Source organism: Harpia harpyja, chromosome 2, assembly GCF_026419915.1.
Source record: "Harpia harpyja isolate bHarHar1 chromosome 2, bHarHar1 primary haplotype, whole genome shotgun sequence".
Classification (NCBI taxonomy): Eukaryota; Metazoa; Chordata; class Aves; order Accipitriformes; family Accipitridae; genus Harpia; species Harpia harpyja.
In genome coordinates, this window is record NC_068941.1 from 42081799 (window position 1) to 42105682 (window position 23884).

At 40.0% G+C, this 23884-nt stretch overlaps 1 protein-coding gene and 1 long non-coding RNA gene across 3 annotated transcripts in view; one reads left to right on the top strand and one right to left on the bottom strand.

Annotated features, from left to right (window-relative positions):
- Window positions 1–11: 11 nt before the first annotated feature.
- Window positions 12–11327, bottom strand: CTSO (cathepsin O). 2 transcript variants are annotated; one of them, XM_052777945.1, is made up of 8 exons: window positions 10977–11317; window positions 9553–9658; window positions 8590–8723; window positions 7207–7374; window positions 5596–5717; window positions 4189–4352; window positions 3653–3745; window positions 12–1940 (listed from the first exon to the last, which is right to left on the bottom strand). In XM_052777945.1, the coding sequence occupies exons 1-8, from the start codon at window positions 11178–11180 to the stop codon at window positions 1906–1908; spliced, it is 1026 nt and encodes a 341-aa protein (XP_052633905.1). In that variant the 5' UTR covers window positions 11181–11317; the 3' UTR covers window positions 12–1905. The 2 variants fall into 2 exon arrangements, with proteins under 2 accessions (XP_052633905.1, XP_052633912.1); XM_052777952.1 differs by lacking the exon at window positions 3653–3745 and having other exon boundaries at window positions 10977–11327.
- Window positions 11328–11548: 221 nt separating this feature from the next.
- Window positions 11549–23884, top strand: part of LOC128137203 (uncharacterized) — a 40100-nt gene continuing 27764 nt past the window's right edge. Inside the window, exon 1 of the long non-coding RNA XR_008233607.1 lies at window positions 11549–12042. This is a non-coding gene — a long non-coding RNA (uncharacterized LOC128137203). The remainder of the gene's footprint in view (window positions 12043–23884) is intronic.

Genomic DNA, 23884 nt, shown 5'->3' on the forward strand with positions numbered 1-23884 from the left:
CAGTCTGACAAGCATTTGAAGTGTTTTTTATTCAAAATATCATTGAAATAAGGATAAAACTGATATATAATAAAAGTGAAGCAAATTTGGCCATAGAATATTGATAAAGCCATGTCGCCATCTCATTAGATGGCCTCTCGTCTTTTTAAACGCTTCCCTTGGAAATACACACATGCTGTAGGCCTTAATTTCTGCTGAGTTGCTCTGTACCTTAGTGCTTTAGGTACTTATGCCTGGTCGCACCACCTCAAAAACACTGGTGGAACATCTGTGTTTGATATATTATAACAATGTTACTCTTATCAATGCCAATTAGGAACTTTGGCTATTGTTTTCCAGTTATGGAAGTGTGCTATTTGTTGTTTGTAAGCTGCTAAGGGAAGGCCATACTACAGAAGACTGTAAGACTACAGACGACTTCCTCTTTTGTTAATCTGAAGTTTTCAGCCAGTAAATTCAGTAAGTAGCAGAACCTGAAGTAGTGAAACATCAGACTTGGTCTTCCTTTCATTTAAAATACTAACACTTAGAAGCAGGACTAAAATGGCAATACTTACAATAGACAATGATGAACACTTATTGCATTTCTCATAAAAAGGTTACAATACACTGATCTATTAACATGGAACAGTAATGGAGTGCAAAAATAACAGAATTGCTTCAACACTTTTCATAGTAGTGCTTCATAAAAGATACAGGTAAAGCATTCCAAATGAAAGATTCAGAGCATTTTTGAATTACATGTTTGGTTATGAATTCTAGCTACATTTGCCTGCAACTGCAGTGTTACAGGTCAGCAAAGCTGGAACCCCTTTTTGATTCCCAGCAAGTCCCACCTATGAATTCAATTAATGTAGGGAAATTTAACACCCACTCTATTTGGAGTAGTCTGTAATTGCTGATTTTCTAAAGGTGGCAAATACATATTAACAAACTGCACCCTCACCATTTTTTCTATAATAAATAAGTTTTTTAATTTTTGCTCTGCAACTGGCTTCACTGTTAGTTGAGAAGTAGAGAAGAGAGAAGGCATGGAACTGACACAGCTCTCAAAGCATGGTAAGCCTGATTTGCAGACATACATCCTGACAGGACACAGGATGTTAAACCACTAGAACTGCCTCCATTTGTCTAAATACAGTTACTTCTTACTTTTCTAACAATCTAACAACTGAATGCAGAAGACACTGATATTTCAGGCACTTTCTAAAACATGGTCCCTGCACTGAAGAGCTTTGAAGTTACATTTACCCAATAAAGGTCTGAAGACGGAAACTGAAGGACTGCAGCACTTCAGAGACACTCAGGAAACAGTTCTGACTATCCATTTCCCTCCTCTACTCTTCTAACTTCAGAGAAAAAGTAGGATTTCACAAAAAAGAGGAAGACAAAATGTGTCTGTCTGTCAGAGGTGCTAGGAAAGCCAAGTATCAAAGAATAATAGAATATTTTCTTCCAACTGCCCTTCCTCCTGGCCCAATAAAAGCAGACCTAATCATGGTGGCTCTTACATTCAAAGCATTTCAATTATACTCTGTCATAATACTGATTATTTGATCCAAATTCCTTATCATTTGTCATCGTTTCTTTCCTTGTAAGATTTTTTTTTATGGAGCAGTATTCAATACCTGGATAGAGTTCACACTCGCAGTTTCAGTCCATCTTTGTAACTTCTCTTTGCGTACTCTGCAGTTGATTCTGAGTCTTACCCCATGAGAGATTTGACGCGCAACACACATTCCAAATAAAAACATTTTTAAAAACTCCACCCAAACCGTTCCTGTACTGCCTAAAAGCAGAAATCACCCTTACAGCAATTTCTTGTTTTAGAAAATGTTGTTTTGAAGTAAATCTTCATATACAGTGTGTATCCAAATGATACTTGTGGTCTTTGGCCAGTAAGTGTCAAACAAATACTGATGAAACTGTATCTGCTATACCTACAAATGAAACAAAAAATTTTTTTAAATAAATACTGGAAGTGGAGGCTTGCCAGAAGTAAGTTCCCAGAATTCATATTTATATAATGCCCTCTCTCCTCCATGCCATGACAGTAGATGAACTGCTGGGGGTGGGTAAGGGGTGGGGAGGCAGGGAATCAGGTGCAACCCTTTTATTTCTTCCTTGCCTGACACTGTTTATAGTTGAGATTTACTCTCCTCCTTCCTCTGCTTTCATGTTCAAAACTTTAGATCCCTTCTGAGGATTCAGCATTGGTCCAATATGGGTGCTGGAAAGCAATCTAAACCTTGATATCCTCCTCCATTTTAATCATATGCATTTGTAATGTATAAATAACATCAAGCTATGCAGCTTTGAAAACTCACCAAGAGACTAAATTCCATTACAAGACACATTTTTGAACACTCATGACATACAAATACAGAACAAACTAGTCTTTTATTCATGCTCAGTTCTTTTTGTATTGTTGTACTCCTTCCAGCACTAAAAGCAAAGTCTGACTACAGCCTGTGAAGGTATCAAAGGTTGACGGCTCTTACACCCTCAAAAGTGGTGTCAGAGCACCTCTAAATCAGAAGACAACAAGAGAGCCACTACTAGCCTTTGCTGCATTGTTCTTGTGTAGCACACTACAGAATATGTGAAAGATCCTGCTTTTTGAGAAAGTGGATTTTGAAAACAACACATCCATTCTTCCTGACAACCTCAACAATTGACTGACTTGCTTTAGTTATCACTACTTCTAAATTTCTCTTTCCAAATAGTTTGTTTACACAACAACAGTAAGAACAGAAGTTTCAGGAACATGGAAAAGCTATGATTGGATACATTGTCCTGATCTTTACTGAGTACAGGCAAACTGAATATTATCTATTCTTATTTGCAGATGATTCACATCATCTAACACCTTTTACAATGACTGAGAGCTACTGTGAAACATACGTGGAAAGGAAAGCCAACAGAAGACCTCCACTGTTAATCTAACAGACAAAAATTCAGCGGACACACACCACTTACCATCTAGTAGTCCAAGCCCAGCAATCTGGCTCAGCAATCTTTGCTGGTAAATAGGAGCTTCACCTGCCTTACCTCCCCCCTATCCACCCACTCAGAAGAAACTGGGTATTTAACACTACAAAACCTGCTCAAACACCAAGAAAAATCTCATGCAAACAGTAAGAAGGCAGGAGATGGAACTAGCGCTAAAAGTATATACCTCTATCCTACAAGAACAGCCACAAGCAAGGTACACATTTTCCAAGCACAGGCAGATCCACTTGCCACATTTGTTTGCTAAACTGAGCCCAGAGATAATTGCATCCACCAGACAGGACAGCAGCTGTTTTACCTACACCGAGTATAGCGATGGCACTAACCTAGAACCACGATACATGACTGTATACTTTACAATGCCATTACCTCTACGTGGTAAGGTACAATAGTACTTTATTTGTTATGTCTTATATAGCTTTACCTTTGCATGGTGTTTTTCAATCATTCAACTACATGGCTTGGTTGAACTAGCAACCACCTTATTTATTTTTCCACCTGGACTCATGTAACCTCTTTTAAAACATAGCAATGATTTGTATTTCCTCTCTGAGGATCCCATTATATCACTTTACTTACAGGGAGAAACATACCCCAGCATGTGGCCTTTACCCCTTTAATTATTTTTTGTCAGACTTACCACAGACATTGCCACCTATCTTAACACGAACGTAGCCATCTATTCCCCACGTAGGCCCCCAAGAGTTCTGTACAATCCAGTAAGGGATACTACCTGAAAGAGACATTTTCATAAACAAGAGACAACATGAGATTTGGGAAGCATAAAAAACTTCTAACGCTCTACAGAGTTAATTACCATTTTAATATCTTGTAGTTTCTGATGGTTTGATGATATAGTACAGCGAAACCTACTGTTGTTCACATAGAGGACAGAGCTAATATTCCAGTGTTGTCCTCTCCTAGCATAAAGACACATATAGCCACGTTCTTGACTTTACAAGGACATGAAGTCCCACAAAACTGATGGAGGACAAAGAAGAGTTTCTCTCCTGGGATCAGGCTGCACTTCCAGAACTGATGTGACAGCAAACCAAACAGTTCTCAACAGAACACCCAGTTCTGGATTTTAATCACCTGCCCCACAGGAGGCAAGTTGCAAGTAAGAGGAAAAAACACAAAACCTACTGGGTTGAAGTTCAGTTCATGGAAACGCACCTGTTCTGTCAAAACCAGTGATAAGAACAGCATGATTCGCTCTGCCACTGGAGCAGTGATATTGTATGATCCCTCCAAGATAATCCTGCCAGCTAACCGCATCTACTGTTACTGCCAAAGGGCCCCAGCTAACAAGCATCCTCATCATTTCTTCTTCTTGACCGCTGTGAAAGAAGTGAGTGATAATGCCAAGTTACTAAAGTCAGTACACTAAAGCAATTTGAGAGGTGGTAATCTACTTGTTCAGTACAATTTAAAAATCAAATTATTAAACTGTTTTGTCTGAGTTCTACACACCACATAACATACATCAATAATTACATATTTCATATCCTACAACACAGTAATACAAATATAGGGCACACAGACTATGGGAAAGGTGCAGATCCAAAGTTATGATGCTAGTAAAAAGAAGCAGGTTTTTGGGTCAAGTCAGTGGGCAATAGTGAGCCCTATGTACCTTTTATACATCACTCTTCTCAATTAAAAACAGCTTTGGACAAACCATTAGTCTATATTATTCTTTCCCGTTAGTTTTTCAAATATACAGAAGTATCTCTTATATCATACATATTTTAGTGTAGGATTATGTATCTCAAACATACCAAAACACAGGACTTTACCACTATCAGACATTTACCATTAGCATCCTCATCCAGTTTTACTTATGTAATATACTGGAACAGGAAACCTTTATCACTGCATGATATGTGCAATAACTGAATTTGGCAAATATAGACGGGCAAAGCTATAATTGATTTTAGTTACTTATATCTGGCAGTAATTCAATTCCTAGTCAAAATTGTATTTCCTGTCTTTAAGTTCAGTATGCAGCTGTATTGTACTGATAAAAATTAGAAACAAACTTTCTTGGTACAGAAACCTAAAAAGCTACCAGTTGTCTTTACAAAATTCAGTTGACAACACTGTTTGTAAAGTCATGGGCTGGAGGAGGATGCCGGTGGGTATGTAAATGGATGAATACCGAAGTAACTGAATACTTCCTAATTTTTTCAACAAATTCCAATTACTATTGGTACTGTTTCTGATACTTAAGCAGTGTAATGGTCACTTAGCATATATTAAAAGTTGTAACTGACTCAATGTTCCAGTTTAAACATAGCCAGTTTAAACACAGCCAATTTAGAAGACTTCATTTCAAGACACAGACTTAAGCTTTCTCATTTGAACAGGCTTAGTGATGCCAAGGTTGAGTGGATTCACCGTGGCAAGCCTTAACTCTCAAAAATGTTATGTATTAATTCTTATCCAGTACACAGCTACAGAACTGATGCAATCAACCTCATAACCTTTGGCTGGTCAATGCGCTATTGGCTCTAGCTTACTCCACAGTTACTGAACACAGAAGGAAAAGTACAGCAAATAAAAAGAATCAATAGCAGCTACCTGAAGTCATATGCAGCAAATCCTCTTATTGAAACTCCAAAATCTGAGTGACCAAAATAATGGCACAGTCCTGTCTGAGCTTTAAAAGCGTATTCTGAATCCCTCACGAGTTTTACTTTTGTCTGCAAGAAGATAAATGAATGAGAATTTAATGCATTTAACACCATGCAGCTCAAAACACACTGAAAATGACCACAGAACTCACTCAAAATTCAGTGTGTTCTTCGTGAGATTAGAAATAAGAATGTCATGTTGAGAAATAAGGTATTTACTATCTCTAGTTTCCTTGTTCGCGGACAAAGCTTCAGAAAGGATTCAGAAGTCTTCAAATAATGAACGAAATTTAAAAGGTATCTCTGGTTTAAACTAGCCTCGTGAGCAATCTCATCAATTTCAAGACACAGAGACTATGCATTCATTTAATGAATGACTATTCATTCTCTTCAAATGACATCCACACACAAAATTATCCTCTCCTTGGGACAGTTCAAGAACCACAAATATCCCAAGAACAGTTACATAAAATATTGAAATTAAGTCCAATTCTGCTATTAGCATCAAATCCTCATGCTAGTATATAATGTATTATAATGGCTGCCACAGTTCAAAGTCCAGCTACAAAGCCATTGCATCAACCTTTTATACTTTTCTTGTCTTCTGCAGTACGGTATGTCTACGACAGTGTCTTCTCCAGTCTGTCACAAGCAAGAAGAGAGAACTTTGCTTCAGAGGAATCCAGATGAATATCCTCTTTCTTAACTTGTTTAAATTTGCATTTCATCTAGACTGTTATTAGCTGGGGTTGTATGAATCTTCAGGAGTATGATTACAGAGTTTCTTAAAAAGGACAATCAGGTTTTTTTGTAAACTTCAAAAACCTAAAGAATTCTTTCTATATTCTTATAACTCAAACTGTCATCCTAGACAGTACTTTTTATTTCAAAATTTTGAAACATTAAAATGTTTCTGCTTACATACATTAGTAACACACATTTTGCGTTTTTCTTGAATGAAATGTGTTAGCTACAACTGAAGTAGAAACTATGTCTGCATTTTCATTGTTTTGGGTTGCAAGTGAAACAAAGGTAAACACAGTCAATTTTATTCTGAGGTTCTCTACTCTCATGCGTGATTTTACAGTGTTTGCAACAGAAACCCTAGAACTCTGAAAGCAGAAAATCTCAACATCCCTCCTTCTCCCCAGATGCTGGTGCCTAAACCAGATACTCAAATCCACATGGATAAATGGCTCCTTCTACACTGGTACTGTATGTCTGCAGTTCCAATTGAATTCAGTGGCAACACTGTGGCTTATTTTCAACCCCTGGGGGTTGATTTGTTACATTCACAAGAACATACATGGACCGCAAAATTCCAATCAAGTTTCAATTCTGCTTGAACAAACTCTCTTGATTCCAGACTAAATAAATATGCATACATATATACACACACACATTCGTATATGCATGTATACATACATATACACACATATATAAAAAAAATATCAGACGAGCTGTACACTCCACCTTCCCCATCACTTTTTCCCCATAAAAAAGAGAATATTAATATGAAAGCTAAGGAAAGATTTGACATTTATGAAAAGTTTCAAACCTGGTTCAGCCAGCTCAAAGCACTAACAGTAGATCCCCCGCTGCAGCCATAATTAGTGTATGAACAGTCAATAACCTGCTGTACGCTGAGTTCTTCCAGGTTATTTCCTTTAATTGCATAGGCAGACTGTATACCACCCACAACGCTGAAAGCCCAGCAGCCTCCACACTTGTACAAAGCGAAGGGAAACAGGGGAGAAAGAAAAAGTCAGCTTTGTTTCTGAAGCCTGATATGAAAAGAAAAAAAAAGTCAAAAGGGTCTTCTAATGCTCTTCATTTACTACATCACCCTTGAACTTTATTTTTAAGGCAATAATAAATAAATTTAATCAGCCATTTAAAATATTGTACTGTTTTTTTTCCCCTGTACTGCTCTCTGAAAGCTAGAAATGCATTATGGGTGTCTTATTTTAAGGATTCCTACATTGTGGTTGTCTTATTTTAAGGATACCTTCCCGATTCATTTTTGCCCTTTAAGATAGGTCTGAGGATACTTTTTACTGTGAGAGCTCAATTTTCTTAAAGAAGGATTGGGGCTCAGGATGAAATTATTTTTTTAACCACATCAGTCAGTAAGTTTTTGAAAAGGATGCACTTAAGGAGACAGTCTACAATTTTCTACAGTCTGAAGAATTTTATAGAAATAGATTACAGTTTAAGAAATAGTAAACTGAAATTAAACATAATAGGAAAATTCTTAGACAGTAAGAATCTATACTGCAGTTCTAGGCTCTTTAAACTGTGGCACTTAAAACAGGAAGCAGAGTTTCCTCCTAGGCAAGGTCCAGGTTACACTGTGTGAAGTACTGTAAGGAAAGATATCGGGGATTTAACAGCTTGTTTCTTATCAGTGACCATAACCACTTCGGGATAAATTGTAATTATGTGGGGTCTAGTTATTTTCCTATCATGCATGCATCCCCTGAGGTGTTCAATGGTAAAGATTTGGGTGTTGACCAGCCAAGGGCATTCAATCATGAGAGAAAACAACAGCAAAGGATCTATACCCATGCAGGTGAAACTGAGGGATGAGGACAGGTACTGAACTTACCTTAGTCTCTTCAGAAAAAATACAAAATACACATGTGCAAAATATTTGCAGATTTAGTTAACTAGATCAAACAATGTATTACACACAGTTTATAACTGCACAATTTCTAAATGCACAACGTTTACATCTCATGCTTTTAAGTCTAATCCCCCTTTGCATAAAATACTACATGACTTTGTGTATGTTCAACCGGCCATACTTGTGCAAGCACTCTAAGGAGTCTTGAGGCAGTGGTGGTCCCTTCCAAAACCTTCACTGGGCTCTACAATGTACCTGCTGGAACTGTCTCTGAGCACTGCTTGAGAAACAGGAAAGGAAAACACCAGGACTTACTGTTTGCTGATTTCTCACTTCTGCAATGACTTTCTTGTCCCTCCAGTCAAACTTCTTTGGCAAAGGTTTTTCCTCTCCCTTTGGCACTTTTATGTATCTGGGAAGTTTGTGAGGTATGCTTCTTAAATAAATAGCTAAACACAGAATACAAACATGTATAAATCTACTAACTAAAAAAACCCCACAAACAACTGTTTTACTAGAAGCCATAGAGGTAAGTTTGATCTGTAGTTACAATCATGATATTACATCTCATTCTCATATCCATAGAAAATTCATGTATTTTAAAATAATCATTATACTCCAGAATGAATGTAAATATTCCTACAGTTCTACAAAGAACAGAAATATTCCATGTAGGGAATGTGGGTACAAAGCGTGAAGATTTACTGAAGCTGATCAATAACCATTCCATAAAACAAGTTTTGTTGGAAAATTTTCACAACATTTTACTTATTGGAAAAATATTACTTTATTTTAGTCAGGTAAAAGGGGAAAAATAAGAGGAGAACATTAGGATTCTGAAACACATGCAAATTGCTCATTTTTCACTAAAAAAAGCTGCTTAATTTTTTAAAATTAAAAAAGGTGTGAAATCCCCTGATGAATAGAACATATAACAGCAAACTGGAACAGCAAGAAGGGAAGATTAGGTTACGTATCAGACAAATTTTCTTAGTAAAAAAAATTAAGCGTGTCATATTGCTAAGGAAGGAAGGAGGGAAGGAGGGAGCAGTCTGTATACTAAATCATATTAAGGCTCTGGGCAATTCAACCTTGCAAGACTAGAGAAACATGAAGAGGAATGTTTTATCCTCCAGAAGTACTTACAGCTTGGTACCAGACATTGTAAACTAGCTGACTATAAGCACTGGAAAAATCTGTAAATGTGAAAGACACAAGGTTCTGGGAAAGAATAAGAAAAAGAACAGAAAAGGCATTAGCAGCAGTCAGAAAATGTACCTTTGAACTCTTCAGGAAACAGGTGAGAAAACTGATTTATTCCATAGAAAGCAGTCACATTATCTTTTGATGATGAATTCAGTAATCTAATTCTTTTAGCACTTTCCTGAAGGAAAAAAATAAATATTGTGGACATTATTAAGTTAGGGGTGGTGCCAAAACCATAAGAGCAGAAAAAGAAAAGGTTAGGAACAGTAAACATGAACTTAGATAACAAGACAGCTGTTCACCTCAGATTCATTGTGGATTCCCAGCAAACCAATGTGAAAGCCATTAGACTAATTTCAACTCCAAGAAAGATACCAAAAAAGCATTTGTTAAGTGCATCGAGGGTAAAAAATTGATATGAGACAGACAAAACAGGCAAGCTGAGAACAAATTGTGTTAAACTCATGCAATGCCCTTCTTTGACAGCACAACAAACCTTGTGGTTCAGAGATACGTAAAAATGTCTTCAGATAAAGAGTTAACCCTGTCCTGCTTTACGGCCTTGTAAAGCAAAAGAACAGTATAATGGCCTAAAGACGTTAAAACCCCTAAACTTTAAATTATCAGGAATCCTAGACCTCTGAAAAACATGTTTTTGACCTAGGAAAGCAAGACAATCTGACACCCCCCGCCCCAACTTCTTCTGGTGACGAAGTTCAACGTGAAATATAAAAAACGTAATGCCACCTTCTGCGTTTTTTATGAAGACTTCACGGCACCCCTCAGCAGAAGAGGTCTGCTGGCGCATGCTGGGCAGCACTACCCGCGGTCCCACCGCCACAGGCAGCCACCAACGCCCGCCGGGGCCGGCATCAGGCCGGGCTGGCACCGCACTCCCGCCGCGGCCCCTCAGCCCCGGTATCCGCCCGGCCCCCTCAGGCAGCCCTCGCCCGGCACGATGGGGAAGAGGGGGGCACTACGGCGGGCAGGGGGCCGCCGCCCTGCCCGACTTCTCCCGGTCGCCCCATTTCCCTGGGAAACGGCTCTGACAGCAACTCCTGTGCAGCCGGAGACGTCCGGAGACGTGAGGTGCGGGACGGGTGAAACCCGCTTCCCGCCGCGCCGGGCGGCCACCACTGGGGACACGGCCGCCGCCGCCGTCTCCTCGGTCCGCGGCTGACACCTGGCGACAGAAACGGGGATGGGGAAAAAAACCTCAGCGGCACCCCAACCCCAGCAATTTGAGGGGAAGCCGAGCAGGCAGGGCCGAGGAACACGAAAGAGCAAAGGACGCCGGAGCGGGTTTCGGTACTCCGGGCTGAAGAGCTCTGCCGTGCCACCTTCCTCCACCTTTCACCCTCCAGTCACCCTGTTAGCAGCGGCAGAGCGGCACCTCGCCACCCCTCCTCCTCCGGCGGAGCCCGCAGCCAGCGCGGCGGCAGCAGGCCCGCTGTGTAGCGCGGATCGCGAGTGTAAGTGCGGGCAGGGACACCTACCCGGAGGGCCGCCGCCGCCGCCGCTTCTTTCTCCCGGCCGCCTCCGTCCCACGGAGGGCGGCCCTGACCGCCGCCGCCCTCCTCCCCAAGCCGGGTGCCTGCAGGCGCCAGGAGGGCGGCGCTGCCCGCCCGCAGCAGGCAGCAGAGAAACGCCAGCGCCAGCACCCTCATCGACCGGCCAGGGCGAGCGGTGGGTCGCGCCATACCACACCGGGCAGCGGAGCCCCCCTCCCTGCCGGGTCCCCGGCCGCCGCCCCTCCCCTGGCCGCCATGTCATGGCGGGGTGGAGCCTGCGGGACGCGCCCCCACCCCGCGGAGTTTGCGGGCCGGGCTGTTTTCGTGAGGGGCAGGGGGCTTCACCCTCCTTTCTTTCCAGCCTCTGCCCGGAGGCAGCCCCCGCTTCCCCTCACTGCGGGCCTGCGGGCTAGCCGGCGCCGGGGGACCGACACCCCGCTGGGCTGCCCCCGCCGGGCGAGGCGAGGTGAGGCGGGGCGTGAAATGGTGGCCGCCCGGCAGCAGTACCTCCCGCGCCGCCCCTCCGGGGCCGGGCGTGCTCCCGCCGGCGAGTGATGTCGGGTCTGCCGCTGCCTCCGGATGTCCTGGGGCCGTTTTTGCTGTGTTTTGGGGTGCCCGGCAGCGCCTGGAAAAAGCCCGTGTTTCAGGCGGTGTTTTTCGGTGTGGGAGATGCGCCGCGGGGCGCGCAGGGCTGTAAACGAGGGGAGAAGAGGTGCTGAGCGCTCGGTTAACTAGGAGGTTAAAAGTTAATGCCAGGCCATCACTGAGAGGAAAGTTAGTTGGCAACCGCAAACTGGTCTGCGAGTAGAAAAGGGAAGGCATGGCTGCTTCCTTGGGGCAGCAGAAATAACAGTTTATGGGGTTTAGCATAGGAAGGCATTGGTGGGGAGAGAAGAGCTATTGTGAGCTGCACAGCCAGTGTCCACAGCCTCTGGTGTCCAGTGCGGTTAAGTTATGCTGGAAGAAGATACTTGAAAGAAACCTCTGTGTGCTTATCCTAGCTCATTCGTTTCCTTTGAGACTAGTCATGTGCTGATAATCGAGCAAGCAGGTTAGTGTTTGGCATCTAAAACTTGCCGTTATGCAGGTATGAGTTAACAGTCGCTTTTGTTAATATCCATAGTCAGGCATTTTTACATGCTCAGTGTTTGTAAGTAGAATATTTGTATGTTTAAACCTACTGTATGTTTCAGTTGTCTCTGTTGCTTGCCCCCTCACCAGCTTGTTACCACAATGTGAAAGCACAGGTGTCCCATCCTATGGCACCAGTAGCAAACCTTGCCATGCTCTGTTTGGGAAGCATGAGGCTTTCCTTGCGCTGAAATTTTAAGTTACAGGGTGCAAAGTTTTGCTACCATCACTGTGTTCTGTAACAGCAAACTTTGTGTCGGAGTGTCCGCTTCCTAAAGGGGTGAGGTGCAAAATAGCGCCAGTGCATGGTTTTTTGTGGCATGCAGCATTTTATCTGCTAATATGAGCTTGAAAGAGAAATTATACTGTATGAAATGCAAGAGATTCATGTATTTTTAATTTCTAGATCAGTAGGTGTATGCAGAGCTGGCAAGTAAAAGACAAAGGATTAAACTAACAGCTGAGGTGTGTGGAGGGTGGGTCAGGGTGGCCCCACTGGTGGGCTGTGGCTTGGTGTGCTGTGTCTCTCTCTCTTCTGTCACCTTGATTCAACTGCCTGGGCTTGCTGACTTCTGAGAAGTAGCGTTCCTCTGTAGGATGGTAACTCCTGTTTGAGGGGGGTTCAGGTAGCTTCAGCAATTTGAGTGCTTGACTGATGTCTGGCATCTCCCCTCTGGTGACTGGGGAAGGATTTAAACAATTTTAATCAGCAGTACTACAGAGTCCTCTGCATTACCTAAGCATTTAACCCTCTCTTCCCCTTCCACATAAAATGGCCTTTTGCTCTTTTCTGTGACTAGAATGGCAACAATATTTTGGTGTTGGCTGTCCTTATGCTGCATTTGCTTGTTTTTTTAAATGAGCAATTAGACAGCAATTGTAAAAAAACCACTTATTTTTTAGAGTGAGACTAGAGTACCAGAGTTGTCATCTGTCGGGAAGGGAGAACAAAACCCAGTACTTTAGTCATGAGATGACAACAGTTCCCTCCAGTCCACCCCACTGATACAGGAACACTTGTGTTTATTTGCAGAATGCTTACCATGCAGGTACCTTTTCTTAATGATGGAAAGAAAAATTCATTATTCTGCCGTATAGCCTGGAGTTCTACATATTTCTGTAGTGAAGAGAGAATTTAACATACTGTTGTTACTGAGAAGTTGAGGCAGTTTAAAGGCATATGGTGGCGGGTAGATTAACGATTATCATGGCAGTTCAGGAACCTCCTGACAGTATAAATAAAAGTTTGTGATCTGATCCCACCAAATAGCTCCTGTCCAGGGTTGAACAAACACGTGCGGACCATGATCCAGCTCTGCCTTTGCCTTCCCCCTCCTGTGAGATGGCCGTTGGGGGGGATCAGCTGAACTGTCACAAGTTTTGGTACAGGAGGGCTATTTATGGCTTATAGCCAGAGTATGAAAGAGCTTGTTAACAGGGCAGATTGTGTTGTTTATTCTGATATTTGTTTATGTTTATGTTTCATCATTATAAACCCAGGATTGGCATGAGATGCTATTATAACTTATTACAAACTCTTATTGACATAATGAGGTCTGGGATCAGCATAGGGACTGGATAGGATGAAGACAGTAACATAAGAAGTGATCCTTTTTAAGGATGGTCTGAATCTCAGCAGCCAAATTCTGAGGCAAAATCCATCAGACTGTGACTCTGGGCACTGAGACCCTTGGGGAAAGTGCAGGGCAGTGGCTGGCAGGAGTGTCAAAGGAAAGCTTGATATGGGAACCATAGCCTTCGATGTACTGATCCTGTGAGTAACAGAAGCCTTAATGCAACAGTCATGTGATTTTATTCTGTACAGTGTAGTATATGGAACAGAAAAGGAGTGACTTTGCCAGTCAGTATAAGCAGCAGATGCTGAAATTAGCTTTAATGCAAAGTAAGTTTTGAAACAAAGCATTTCAGACTTTCCATCAGCCAAACATCATCAACTTTCACTAAATTGGCCTGCTAGCTTTGAAATCTGTTGCTTGGAAATTACGATTATCTCACACTGAATACATTTTCTTAGTTCTAATATATAATCATTAAATTCTAAACCAGTCAACTTAGCTTTACTAGAACAAAGAGAGAAACTTTCAGTTGTTTTTTGGTTATGTCTGTGGACTATGTCTTGTTCATAACAGGAGAAGCTGTTGTCTCGCTTGGAGAAGTTACTTTATTTTGTGTGTATACTTCAAGAGTTAGTTTTCCTGTGACACACATGAGGGCAGCAAAGGACTTTTGGAAAGGTGGTTGTAAACCATGCAGTTTTACTTTTTATTTTAATTAAAATAAATAAATAAACAAACCCCAAACAAAGAAACAAAATCCCCTCCTATTTTGGGAAAATAGATATATCCCAGACTGATTTGCATTAAAAATTCTGTACAGCATAGCAAGAGGAAAAAGTGTGTTTCTCCTGGATTTGCCCTCTCTGTATATTAAGTAGATGGGTCAATTTATCTTGTTCAAGAGCAGAAGGTGTTAGAAGAATCAGTGTCTCCTCTGATGACTGGCTCAGAGGGAATAGAAGTGTAACAAACAGCAAAAGGTAGGCGACTGACAGCCAAAGTGTTTCAGAGTGCTTTATTTTTCCACTAAACTACCATGCTATTAAAGCATTTTGTACTTGGGCTTAGATGAACAAAACCCCACCAAAGTACATAGAGAGTTCTGTCTATAGGCACACAGTTCCTGCTCTGTTTTGAATTACTGTAGTGTAAGTCTAGCTTTGCTTCATTAAGATAAAAGAAAATACACTTGTAAAAATAGTATCAGATTCAGGCCTATAAAAAGAAATAGGGTATAAAGTGGTCTTTGTTTTTGTGGGTTTTTTTTGTTTTGTTTTGTTTTGTTTTCCCCAAAGGTTTTATTGATACCAATTCTTATTGCTTCATTGACACAGGTAAGCCATATATTAGTTACACAGGTCACCCCAGACAGGTGATTAAAATATTTTTATGCAAGTGTATGCTTTGTTTATGTTGCAAGATTTCTTTCAGAAACTCTGATTTAGAATTCTATAATTGTAAATGCTTATGTTTAAATATATTTTAATGGCATTTTACATATCTCTTTATTGTTCTGGCTATTCATTAGAAGTATTTCATGAGCCCAAACAATGCATACTAAAGGATGAAGCAATAATGAATATACATTTAGGAACCTGTAAACTCATTGTAAGATGTTTTCTTGAAATGAAGATATTCCTTTATTAAGAGAGTTTGTTTCTCATCAGGTGCAAAACACCCATTTCTAAAATTACTTGTAACTTATAACAGTGTAATTAGTGGGTGGATTTTCATAGTATTACAGGGTCAGAGTGAGAGAGCATGTTAATATTTAGTAGACTGGTGCTTCCCCCCCTACCCCCCCCAATGACTTTTGCATAGCTGTTTGAAATAGTTAATTGAGTCTCGTTAGACAGCCTAGCTTCAGTGCCCTTTGGCCTCTATGTTTATAATTATCATAGCAAACAAGGGCAAAATACAATAAATTACTTCTGAGTTGAAGACAGGTCTTCCAAGGGTGGGTGCTGCTGCTGCTAAGGGCAGTAATGAGATGTGTTAACGAACCTGTGGGGAGGAGGGTTGCCTTTCACTTTGATAGGTATTTACACAGGAGCAGTTGGGACTTTTGCCTTTTGCATGCATATAAGATGTTTAACAAATGGAAAATAAATCCCTTTGTATTGTGCAGTTCTCAGCCTCAGAGAGAAATAATCTAAATCTGGCAGCAGATGGAGCCGAGCGCCTTTTCTTAGAAAGACTTGTTGGGAAAAATTATTTCAGGGTAAGTCTAAGGATTTGTTTAAGACCTTGCAGAGGTGGTGTTTGCTGATATAGTTGCACTGCTGATAATTATTAAATGTAAGCAAAGCAAGTGAGAATTGCAATCTTGGGATGAAATCTGGTCCTGTTTAATCCAATGCGAGGGTAAATAAGCAGCGTTGCTGTAGCTAACATTCAGAAGTCATCTTTTCGGAGCCCCAAGGTAGACTTTGAAGTTTGTGAGAAGCAGAGAAAATTACACATGGTAATAGTTGGGTTTGCAGGAATAACCAAGCTGTGCAAGGAGTTGCCTTAGCTAGATCATGATAAATATCTCTGTTGACCATGAAGTCTCTCCTGGCAGAGCTATCTTCCTTTGCAAATAATGAAATAACTGTAGGACCTGCTTCTCAAGCCTGATTCTTCTGTATCTCAGCTGAATATCCTAAACACCAGTAAGCGTCTAGCTCTTTTTAAAACTTTTTTCTTCAGTCTTATCAGTAGGGAGTGAATTATGAGTGAAGAAGGCTGGCAGCGGAGCTAATAAATCAAGTGCTAAATCAAAATTTGAAAATGCAGAAAGATGTGGTTAGGAGCAACGCCTATTCTGAGCAAGACTGAAGAAAGAAGGGAGCTGAGAATTGGCTTTTGAGATGGTGACTGTGCCATTTCTGATTTTCTCTGTCCTCATTGCCAGTCCCACTTGCCAGTGTGTATAACAGCTCGACATTAAGTATTCTCAGCTGAGAAAACTTCTCAGATCCAGGTCATTCAAATCTTATTTTCCTGTTGGCTTTTTTTTCTTTTTAATATTTAATTATCCTCAGAAAGTGGGGTAAGTGGTCAGCTTTTCAGGAAGAAATTCAGGCAATATTGGGTGCAGCCTGGTTTAAGGGCACAAGCACTGATAAACATTTATTCACTTTAATTGTTCTTATTTCTTTGATCGAACTGTTTGATTATGGGAGGTGGACAAAGCGCTCATAAGTAGAAGTAATGCTGTTTTGCAGAATCTACTTTGCAAATTTCTGTAAATCCTCCAGTTAATTTGTTTATGCATCCTTCATGAATTCATCAGTGAGTTTGTTGGTAGAGGAATCTAGCATGAGGGTAGGAGGACTTGCGAAATTCAAATAAAAGGAGAAACAAAGAAAAAAAAAGAAAAAAGTACCATTCAGGAATCCAGGTATTTCTATCCTACATAGATTTTTGCACTTATTTTTTGGAGGATCTGGTTACTGCCTTTCTCCACAGTGGTGATTATAACTCAAAAATGTTGTTGAATCATCCCAACCTTATATTGTTTCTGTTCCATATACGATGCCTTCCACTTTTGTTTTACTGTGCAACTTAAAAGGACTGATTTTCCAATCACATTGGTGTGAATCAGTTGTGACTGTTACTGCTATGATTGTAATACTATTGAAATTATACCTTGCCCCTATAGTGCTTTATATCCATAGATTTCCGGTGTTCTTTGTGGGAAGGTCAGCAATGTAAAACCAATGTCAAATTTGCACCTCAAGCATGAGGTCTGTGTCCATGACTAACCTGTGCACAGAAATAGGGGTTCTGTTTTGCATCAGTGGCTGGCCTCAGCCTTGCTCAGATTTTGTTGTTTATGTGCCACATGCTGTTAAGGTCTGGCATAAAGTAAAATCCTTGCAAGAAGACATAACTATTTTTATTGTGTAAAGTTTTGGTGGAAGGTTAACTTTTTTTTGTTGCTTTAGACTTTGTTCTAACAGCAGGCTTTTATGCAAGAGGAGTGACTGTCCTGTCTTCCCTTCTGCTGCGTGTGCAAAATTCACCCCCACATTGTCACTGTATCCATACGTGCTGCTAAAGGTGCTGAGCTTTTCTGAAGTCTTGCAGCTCTTACAAGCTAGGAGGGTTGGATCCAGCTGCCTGTTGGGAATGGGAGGATTAGTATGCAGGAAAACAGATTTAGGGAAAAAGTGAGGAATAAGACTGTGCCCTTGGTTTCCTCTTGTGTTACCATGGGGAGCCATGGTTGTCATCTTTTTCAGTCACATCTACAACCAGTATACCAATGCTGTGTCATTGACCCGGTATTTTAGTCCTCTGATCCTGAGTGGTGGTGCCTAGGAAATTTCCATCTTTGTCTCATTCCAATTTGCCTATGTATGCAGTGTCTAACTAGAAGACCAATGCCTGAGCTATTACATTTTTGATCTGTTTTACTTCTGTCCATTTTAACCTTTACTGTGTATTTTAGGATCTGTTTGCTTGTTGGATTTTTCTTGATTATGAAGCCTTCTACAGGCTTTGGTTAGGATGTGCATTTGCATATACGAACATTTTCAGATCAGACAGTAAATATTAATCAATATTGAAGACTTTACAAATATTTTAAGTTAAAATAGAATGTACTTAAAGTATGGAGCTGCTAATGAAGAAGATACCCACTGGATGTTTATAAACGATATGTTGGAAAAGGTTCCCTTGCTGAAGGAAGGGCAAGGAAACTAACTGGATGACAGATAAGGACCCTTGGCTTTTATTTCTGTGACTCAATGATTGTTTTTCCACTGGAACCCCTTCCTTATTCTGGGATATTTGCTGTTCAGTTGTAAGAACTGATATTGTTATTTAGAAAGAAAAAAGTGCAGTAGTAATGCGTCATACACAATTATTACGCTGATTGAAAATCTGGAGCCAAGGAAAAGGCAAAAATGCATTAGGGCTCATATAGGTTTTCTTTCACTGAAATTAATGTAATCGTTTTATGAATCAGAATTTGAGCATATTTGGAAATTAGGGGGTTATAGGAAAATAGATTATGCATATGTAAATTAAGTGTCAGTCAAGCAAATCAATGCTGGGCTTATAGTTGTTTATACTTTATGTGATTTTTGGACTTAGAATTTTATTTTAACCTAATTTCAAATAAATGTTGACTGTTCGATTAAGCTGATGCTTTTTTTAAGACTGTAAACAAAAGTATAGTTCCACTATTATTCTGTGGTCCTAGTGGTGGTTTTAGATGGTGTAAACCAGGAGGAGCTCTGTTTAAGTGAGTGTGGAATTATACTGATGCAAAATTAATGCCATAGTGAGCACAGCTGAGCCTTGTATATTTACCGTAGTTATGGACCTTGAACTTGCATCTACAGCTTGTCAGGGGGAGGGGAGAAATCCTGTTAACAGCTTCTAGTTTTCTTCTTACAAACCAATACTGTCAGCCTCCTATGTAAGACCATACATGGCAGCCCAAGTAGAGTTGCCCAGATGATTAAATTACACTGTTCTGAAAAATTTAGATGATGTCAGGAACTGTTGCACAAAGAAACAAAGTTCCATTAATTACTCAAATATTTATTGTATTGGGAGTAATTTAAAACATAATGACACCTTACTTCACTCTTTTTCTGTTGGCAAAACTTAATCCTGCTTTCAAAAGGATACTACCAAGTCTTTAGGTCTTAAGGTTTGGCTTGTTTTGGTTCATGAGGATTCTGCGGTCTTCTAATTTTCCCAGGAAGCAGAAACTTTATAGGTCATGTTTTTATAAAGCAGTTTTTTAATGATGCGGTTAGCATTCTGTGTTCAGAGAACTGGAGAGGCAATTTCTTTTGAAAATCGCAATCATGGCAAGTGTTACATGTTACCTTCTAAAGAGGAGAACTTGTATCTCAGTTTTTCCTTGGGAGGTTGAGAGTTTATTCAATTTGAAGCCCTTCATCCTAGAGATCATTGAAAAGGTCATCCTTTAAAAAGGAGTCAAGTACATTCCACTTTTACAAAAAAATTTGACATTTCAATTTTTCTCATATTTTTTTTTAATGCATTTTAATTACCAGGCTAGCCATGTATACAGCATCTATAGTGCGTTACCATAGCTGAGTATCCAAAGAGTATAAAAACACAATATGGTAGAATTTGAGGGAAAGTAGTCCTTACTTAATATTAGATGTAAAAGCATTAACATCTAATTTAACATCTACGCTTAAGTTTCAGTTAAAATGAACAACATTACTGTACTGTTTTTTTAAACAACTTTTGTTAAATAGGTTGATGTAATTCTTAAGGGAACATACTGTCTGAAATAAGTATGTATGTAGAAGATGTTCAAGCTAAAACTGTGTGAAAGTTACATTGTAGCTTTTTATACTTTGAGCCTGTCAGCTTCATCTAGATGTCTGTGTTAAGTTACCAGTGTGTCAGGGGGTTGTAATACCGCTGGTGGAATGTACTGCCTTAACTATGGGGTTTTGTCTTTGTGTGGTCATTTCTGGGGAATATAGGTGTCATATTGATGAACAGATGTGAATGTGTGGCTGAGATCGGTACACACTCTGGCTTCGCTAAGAGAAACAACTAGTTCTAGTTGTTTGTGGTGTGCTGCCGTTTGCTCTGGAGTAGAGCACTGCTCTTTATTGACAGGTTACTATGTACAGATACATAGCATTTTTATTTTGAGGTTGAGATGCTTATCCTTCATTTTAACTTGAACAGAATTTCTCTTTGGGGTGGTTAAAAAAGTTGTAGTAACCTTGCTACCAGGCTAGAGCCAACACCAGACATGCTTCTTCATTAGGTTGACCATGAACATACAACAACAATTTTAATATTTTCTGTGCTCAAAACACAGACAGTTTGTCTCATTGAGTTATTCACACTTAAGTATTTTGAGATGACTGAAAACGTAGTGAAATTAAATGATGTATAGTTTGAGCTGAGGAGAATTGCGGATGTGTTTGGAGTATGTTTCTTAAGCCAATGTACTTCATTTTGATGATAAGAAGAGAGGATTTTTTCAGTTACCACCACCATTTATTCCCAGCCAAAATGAATGCAAAGATAGTATAAAGTGCTACTGAGTTAGATTTCACATTTGTAGACTGCAGAAGGAAATGAGCACTAATGAGTGCTTAGGAGTTTGTTATTATGTACCTTTGTGATTCAGTATTGGGAATAATATGCATTACCTGAAATGCGGTCCATATTTAAAGCACAGACTGGCTGGCCCTAGCGATTAAATAGCTGAGATGTTATTTGCCTTAAAAATTTATTGTAATTTGGAGCCAATGTTATGGTGAAATGTGTGCAATTAAAATGGGAAGCTAACTGCTGTGGCAAGAGGTGCTTACCTAAGCCCAGCTTCAAGAGCTTTCAGGAACTTATTTTCCACAGCAGGCCTGCCAGATTACGCTCTGCCCTTGCTCATTGTACAGGCAGTCTGCTTTAAACAGTGCTGGGTAGGGTTCAGGGCTGAGCTTGAATTACCAGAGGACTTTCTCTTTCTTTTTATAAAGAGGGGTATGTTAAGCTGGAGCCTGCCACCACAGTGCCCTAGCTATAACCTCTGAGCTCCTCTTTGCCATGTGGTAGGTGGGCTATGAAGCAGAAATAGTATGCTTATCAGCAAAGCAAAGGGTGGAAGTGCACTCTTCTTTAAGGCTGGTCTTATAGCTGTGGGAGAATTTCATTCAGACATCCTTGGTTTTGAATCTGTATAGACTTGGGTTAATTTTGCTCTTTTGTTTGAACATTATTAAAGGGATTTTAATAATTCTCATTCTTCTGTTCTGAGTGTGATTCTGCATAGTCAAAAGTATCCTCTGGGTCATGCAGCAAGTGGGGAGCAACAGAGGTAGCCAGCTGGACAGGGGCAGGGAGGCAGTGCAGGGAAGCACATCCAGGGAAATGGCCACAAAGCCATGATTTCCAGGTAGGCCTGGGCTGGCTATTTCTCCAGTGCATTGCAGGCAAGGAAGTGAACCCTTTAGGGTAGGGCAAATTTATCTCTTTATATGCATTAAAAAATACTTTCTTGATGGAGCCAAATACATTGAAGGGAGAGAGATTTCTGCCTGCCCAGACAGGATATGGCCCCTTCAACAGTCCCAGTTATATCCCACAGCAGCCAGGGTTGACTGCAGATTTGGCAGCCACCTGTGTCCCTGGTGAGCAGCTGGTGCAGCCATCTCATGCTCAAGAGATATCAGGTGACATGCAGACAAAAATGGAGACATTCATTGTTTTATTTGGATGTTGGGACAAATGGCTGATACTTTCTCATTTTCCTAACATTTTTCTTTTTATCACTGTTGACCCTTTTAAAGACTGCAAAGTTAAGTCTTAAGCTTAATGCCATCTCACTTGAAAGCCAAGTATACAGTGCGTTATGTTTTCCTTCCCTAATTAGAAGAATATCCCATTAATCTGTAGTGCTTTGATCACCTTTTTTTCTAACCATCTTGGAAAGGGAAGATTTTTTTTGATTTGCAACAGAGGTTGGAAAAATAAATACGATGACAAAGACCAGCATCTGGTCTGTTTGCTGTAAATCCAAGCATAGCTCTTTCCTAAAGTGTGGATATAGTGCCTCACTAGAATAGCAAGAACTACTGCATCATGAAAACTTGATAAGTCATTGATAAGTTGCACACCCCTCTGGCTTGCCTGGTTAGCCTTCCTTAAATTCATTAAAAAACTCAAGTGGGTTTTAGCTTTTTTCTGGATTAATCCTGCAGTTATTGAATTACCACCTCTGGGGACTAGGAAGAGAGTCTAACAAGATGATAAAAATCTAAAAAGGTCTCCATTGCTTGCCAAGTGAAATATCCCTACAAATGCTTTTGGTTCATTGAAGCATAAAACTACAGATTGTTGTAGTAGTTTTCAGTAATTGTAAAGAAGAAAGATAAAGTGATTTGAATACAAGCTTAGCACTTGAATACTGATTAGTCATGAGAGATGACTCAAAATTTGACTTCACAACTTAGTCCTTGCCAGTTCAATTTGATTCTTGTAACCATTCTGAAGACTGAAAATGTCAGGGCAGCAGCTGTATCACTAACCAAAACGTGGTACTAAATTGGATGCTCAGTGGACTTCACCGAGCAGTCTTATGTTGTATGTTTGTAGGAACAAAATCTTGAAGATAGCAGTCCTGCTAAGTTGGGAAATAAATAGTTGAAAGGAATGATTAATTTGTGATTTCTTTTCACTTTCATTTTAAATAAATTACTGTGGAGGCAATTAAGAAAGTCTTCCCATGTAGTAAGTTAACTTAATGAATTCTGGTGGTCCAGAAATGGCTTAGATTTATTTTGGGTAAGTACAGTCTATCAAATTAAAGTTAGTAATACATTTTCTAACAGCCTTTCAATAAACAAAGAAGCCTCACTGGGACTGGTTTTATAAACAATGTTTGTAAGTGATTTATCTTCACCTCACTCTTTGAGGGTTTTGTCCGAGAATTAAGTGCAATTTTTACCTGATATTATTTCAGGAAGAAGAACAATTAATATATATGAGTCAGTGACTTATGGACAAAAGGCATTCCTTTGCTGAATAGTTTTAATCTGATTAAAAGCTATTTAATGAACTATTTATAACATTTCAGTTACCACTGTTGAAAGTAGTATGAGCAATCTTACTTTTCTGCACTGCAGGTACTTAGCAATAGTCACGTGGTATGCTAAAATCCCATGGAGGGATATAAAGCATTATAATAGCTTGATTGTGTTAAAGAGTTAATTTACAAGAGAAATTCACAAAATTTTGTTCATGGAGGATCATTTGAGTAGGACATTAGTGGGGACTGAATAACAAAATTTGACCTTAGAGTGTCTATACATAGCTGTTTGGGTGGCACTTGGGGAAATCATGATTTAAAGCCTGCAGAGAGCCTCTACCTCTTATCCCCAATTTCTAGTCCTGAGGACTTTTGCATCTTTTTAAACACAAAGACTAACTAATGGTTTACTATGGAATTAATTTACTATAGATTAATGGAACTATAAACCAAGAAGGATCAAAAGTAAGGTTCTTACAAGAGGACTTGAACAGTATATAATTTTATCAATTGTCAGCTAATTCCCAGTAGCTGACCAGTAGCTAAAGGAGGACTGAGGTGTCCCAGCATGGTATCTCGGGTACTATGGGGACATTCAGCTGTATTCCTGCTGTGAGCAAGGAGAGAAGTCCTCCAGCAAAGCAGGCAGCACAGGAGAG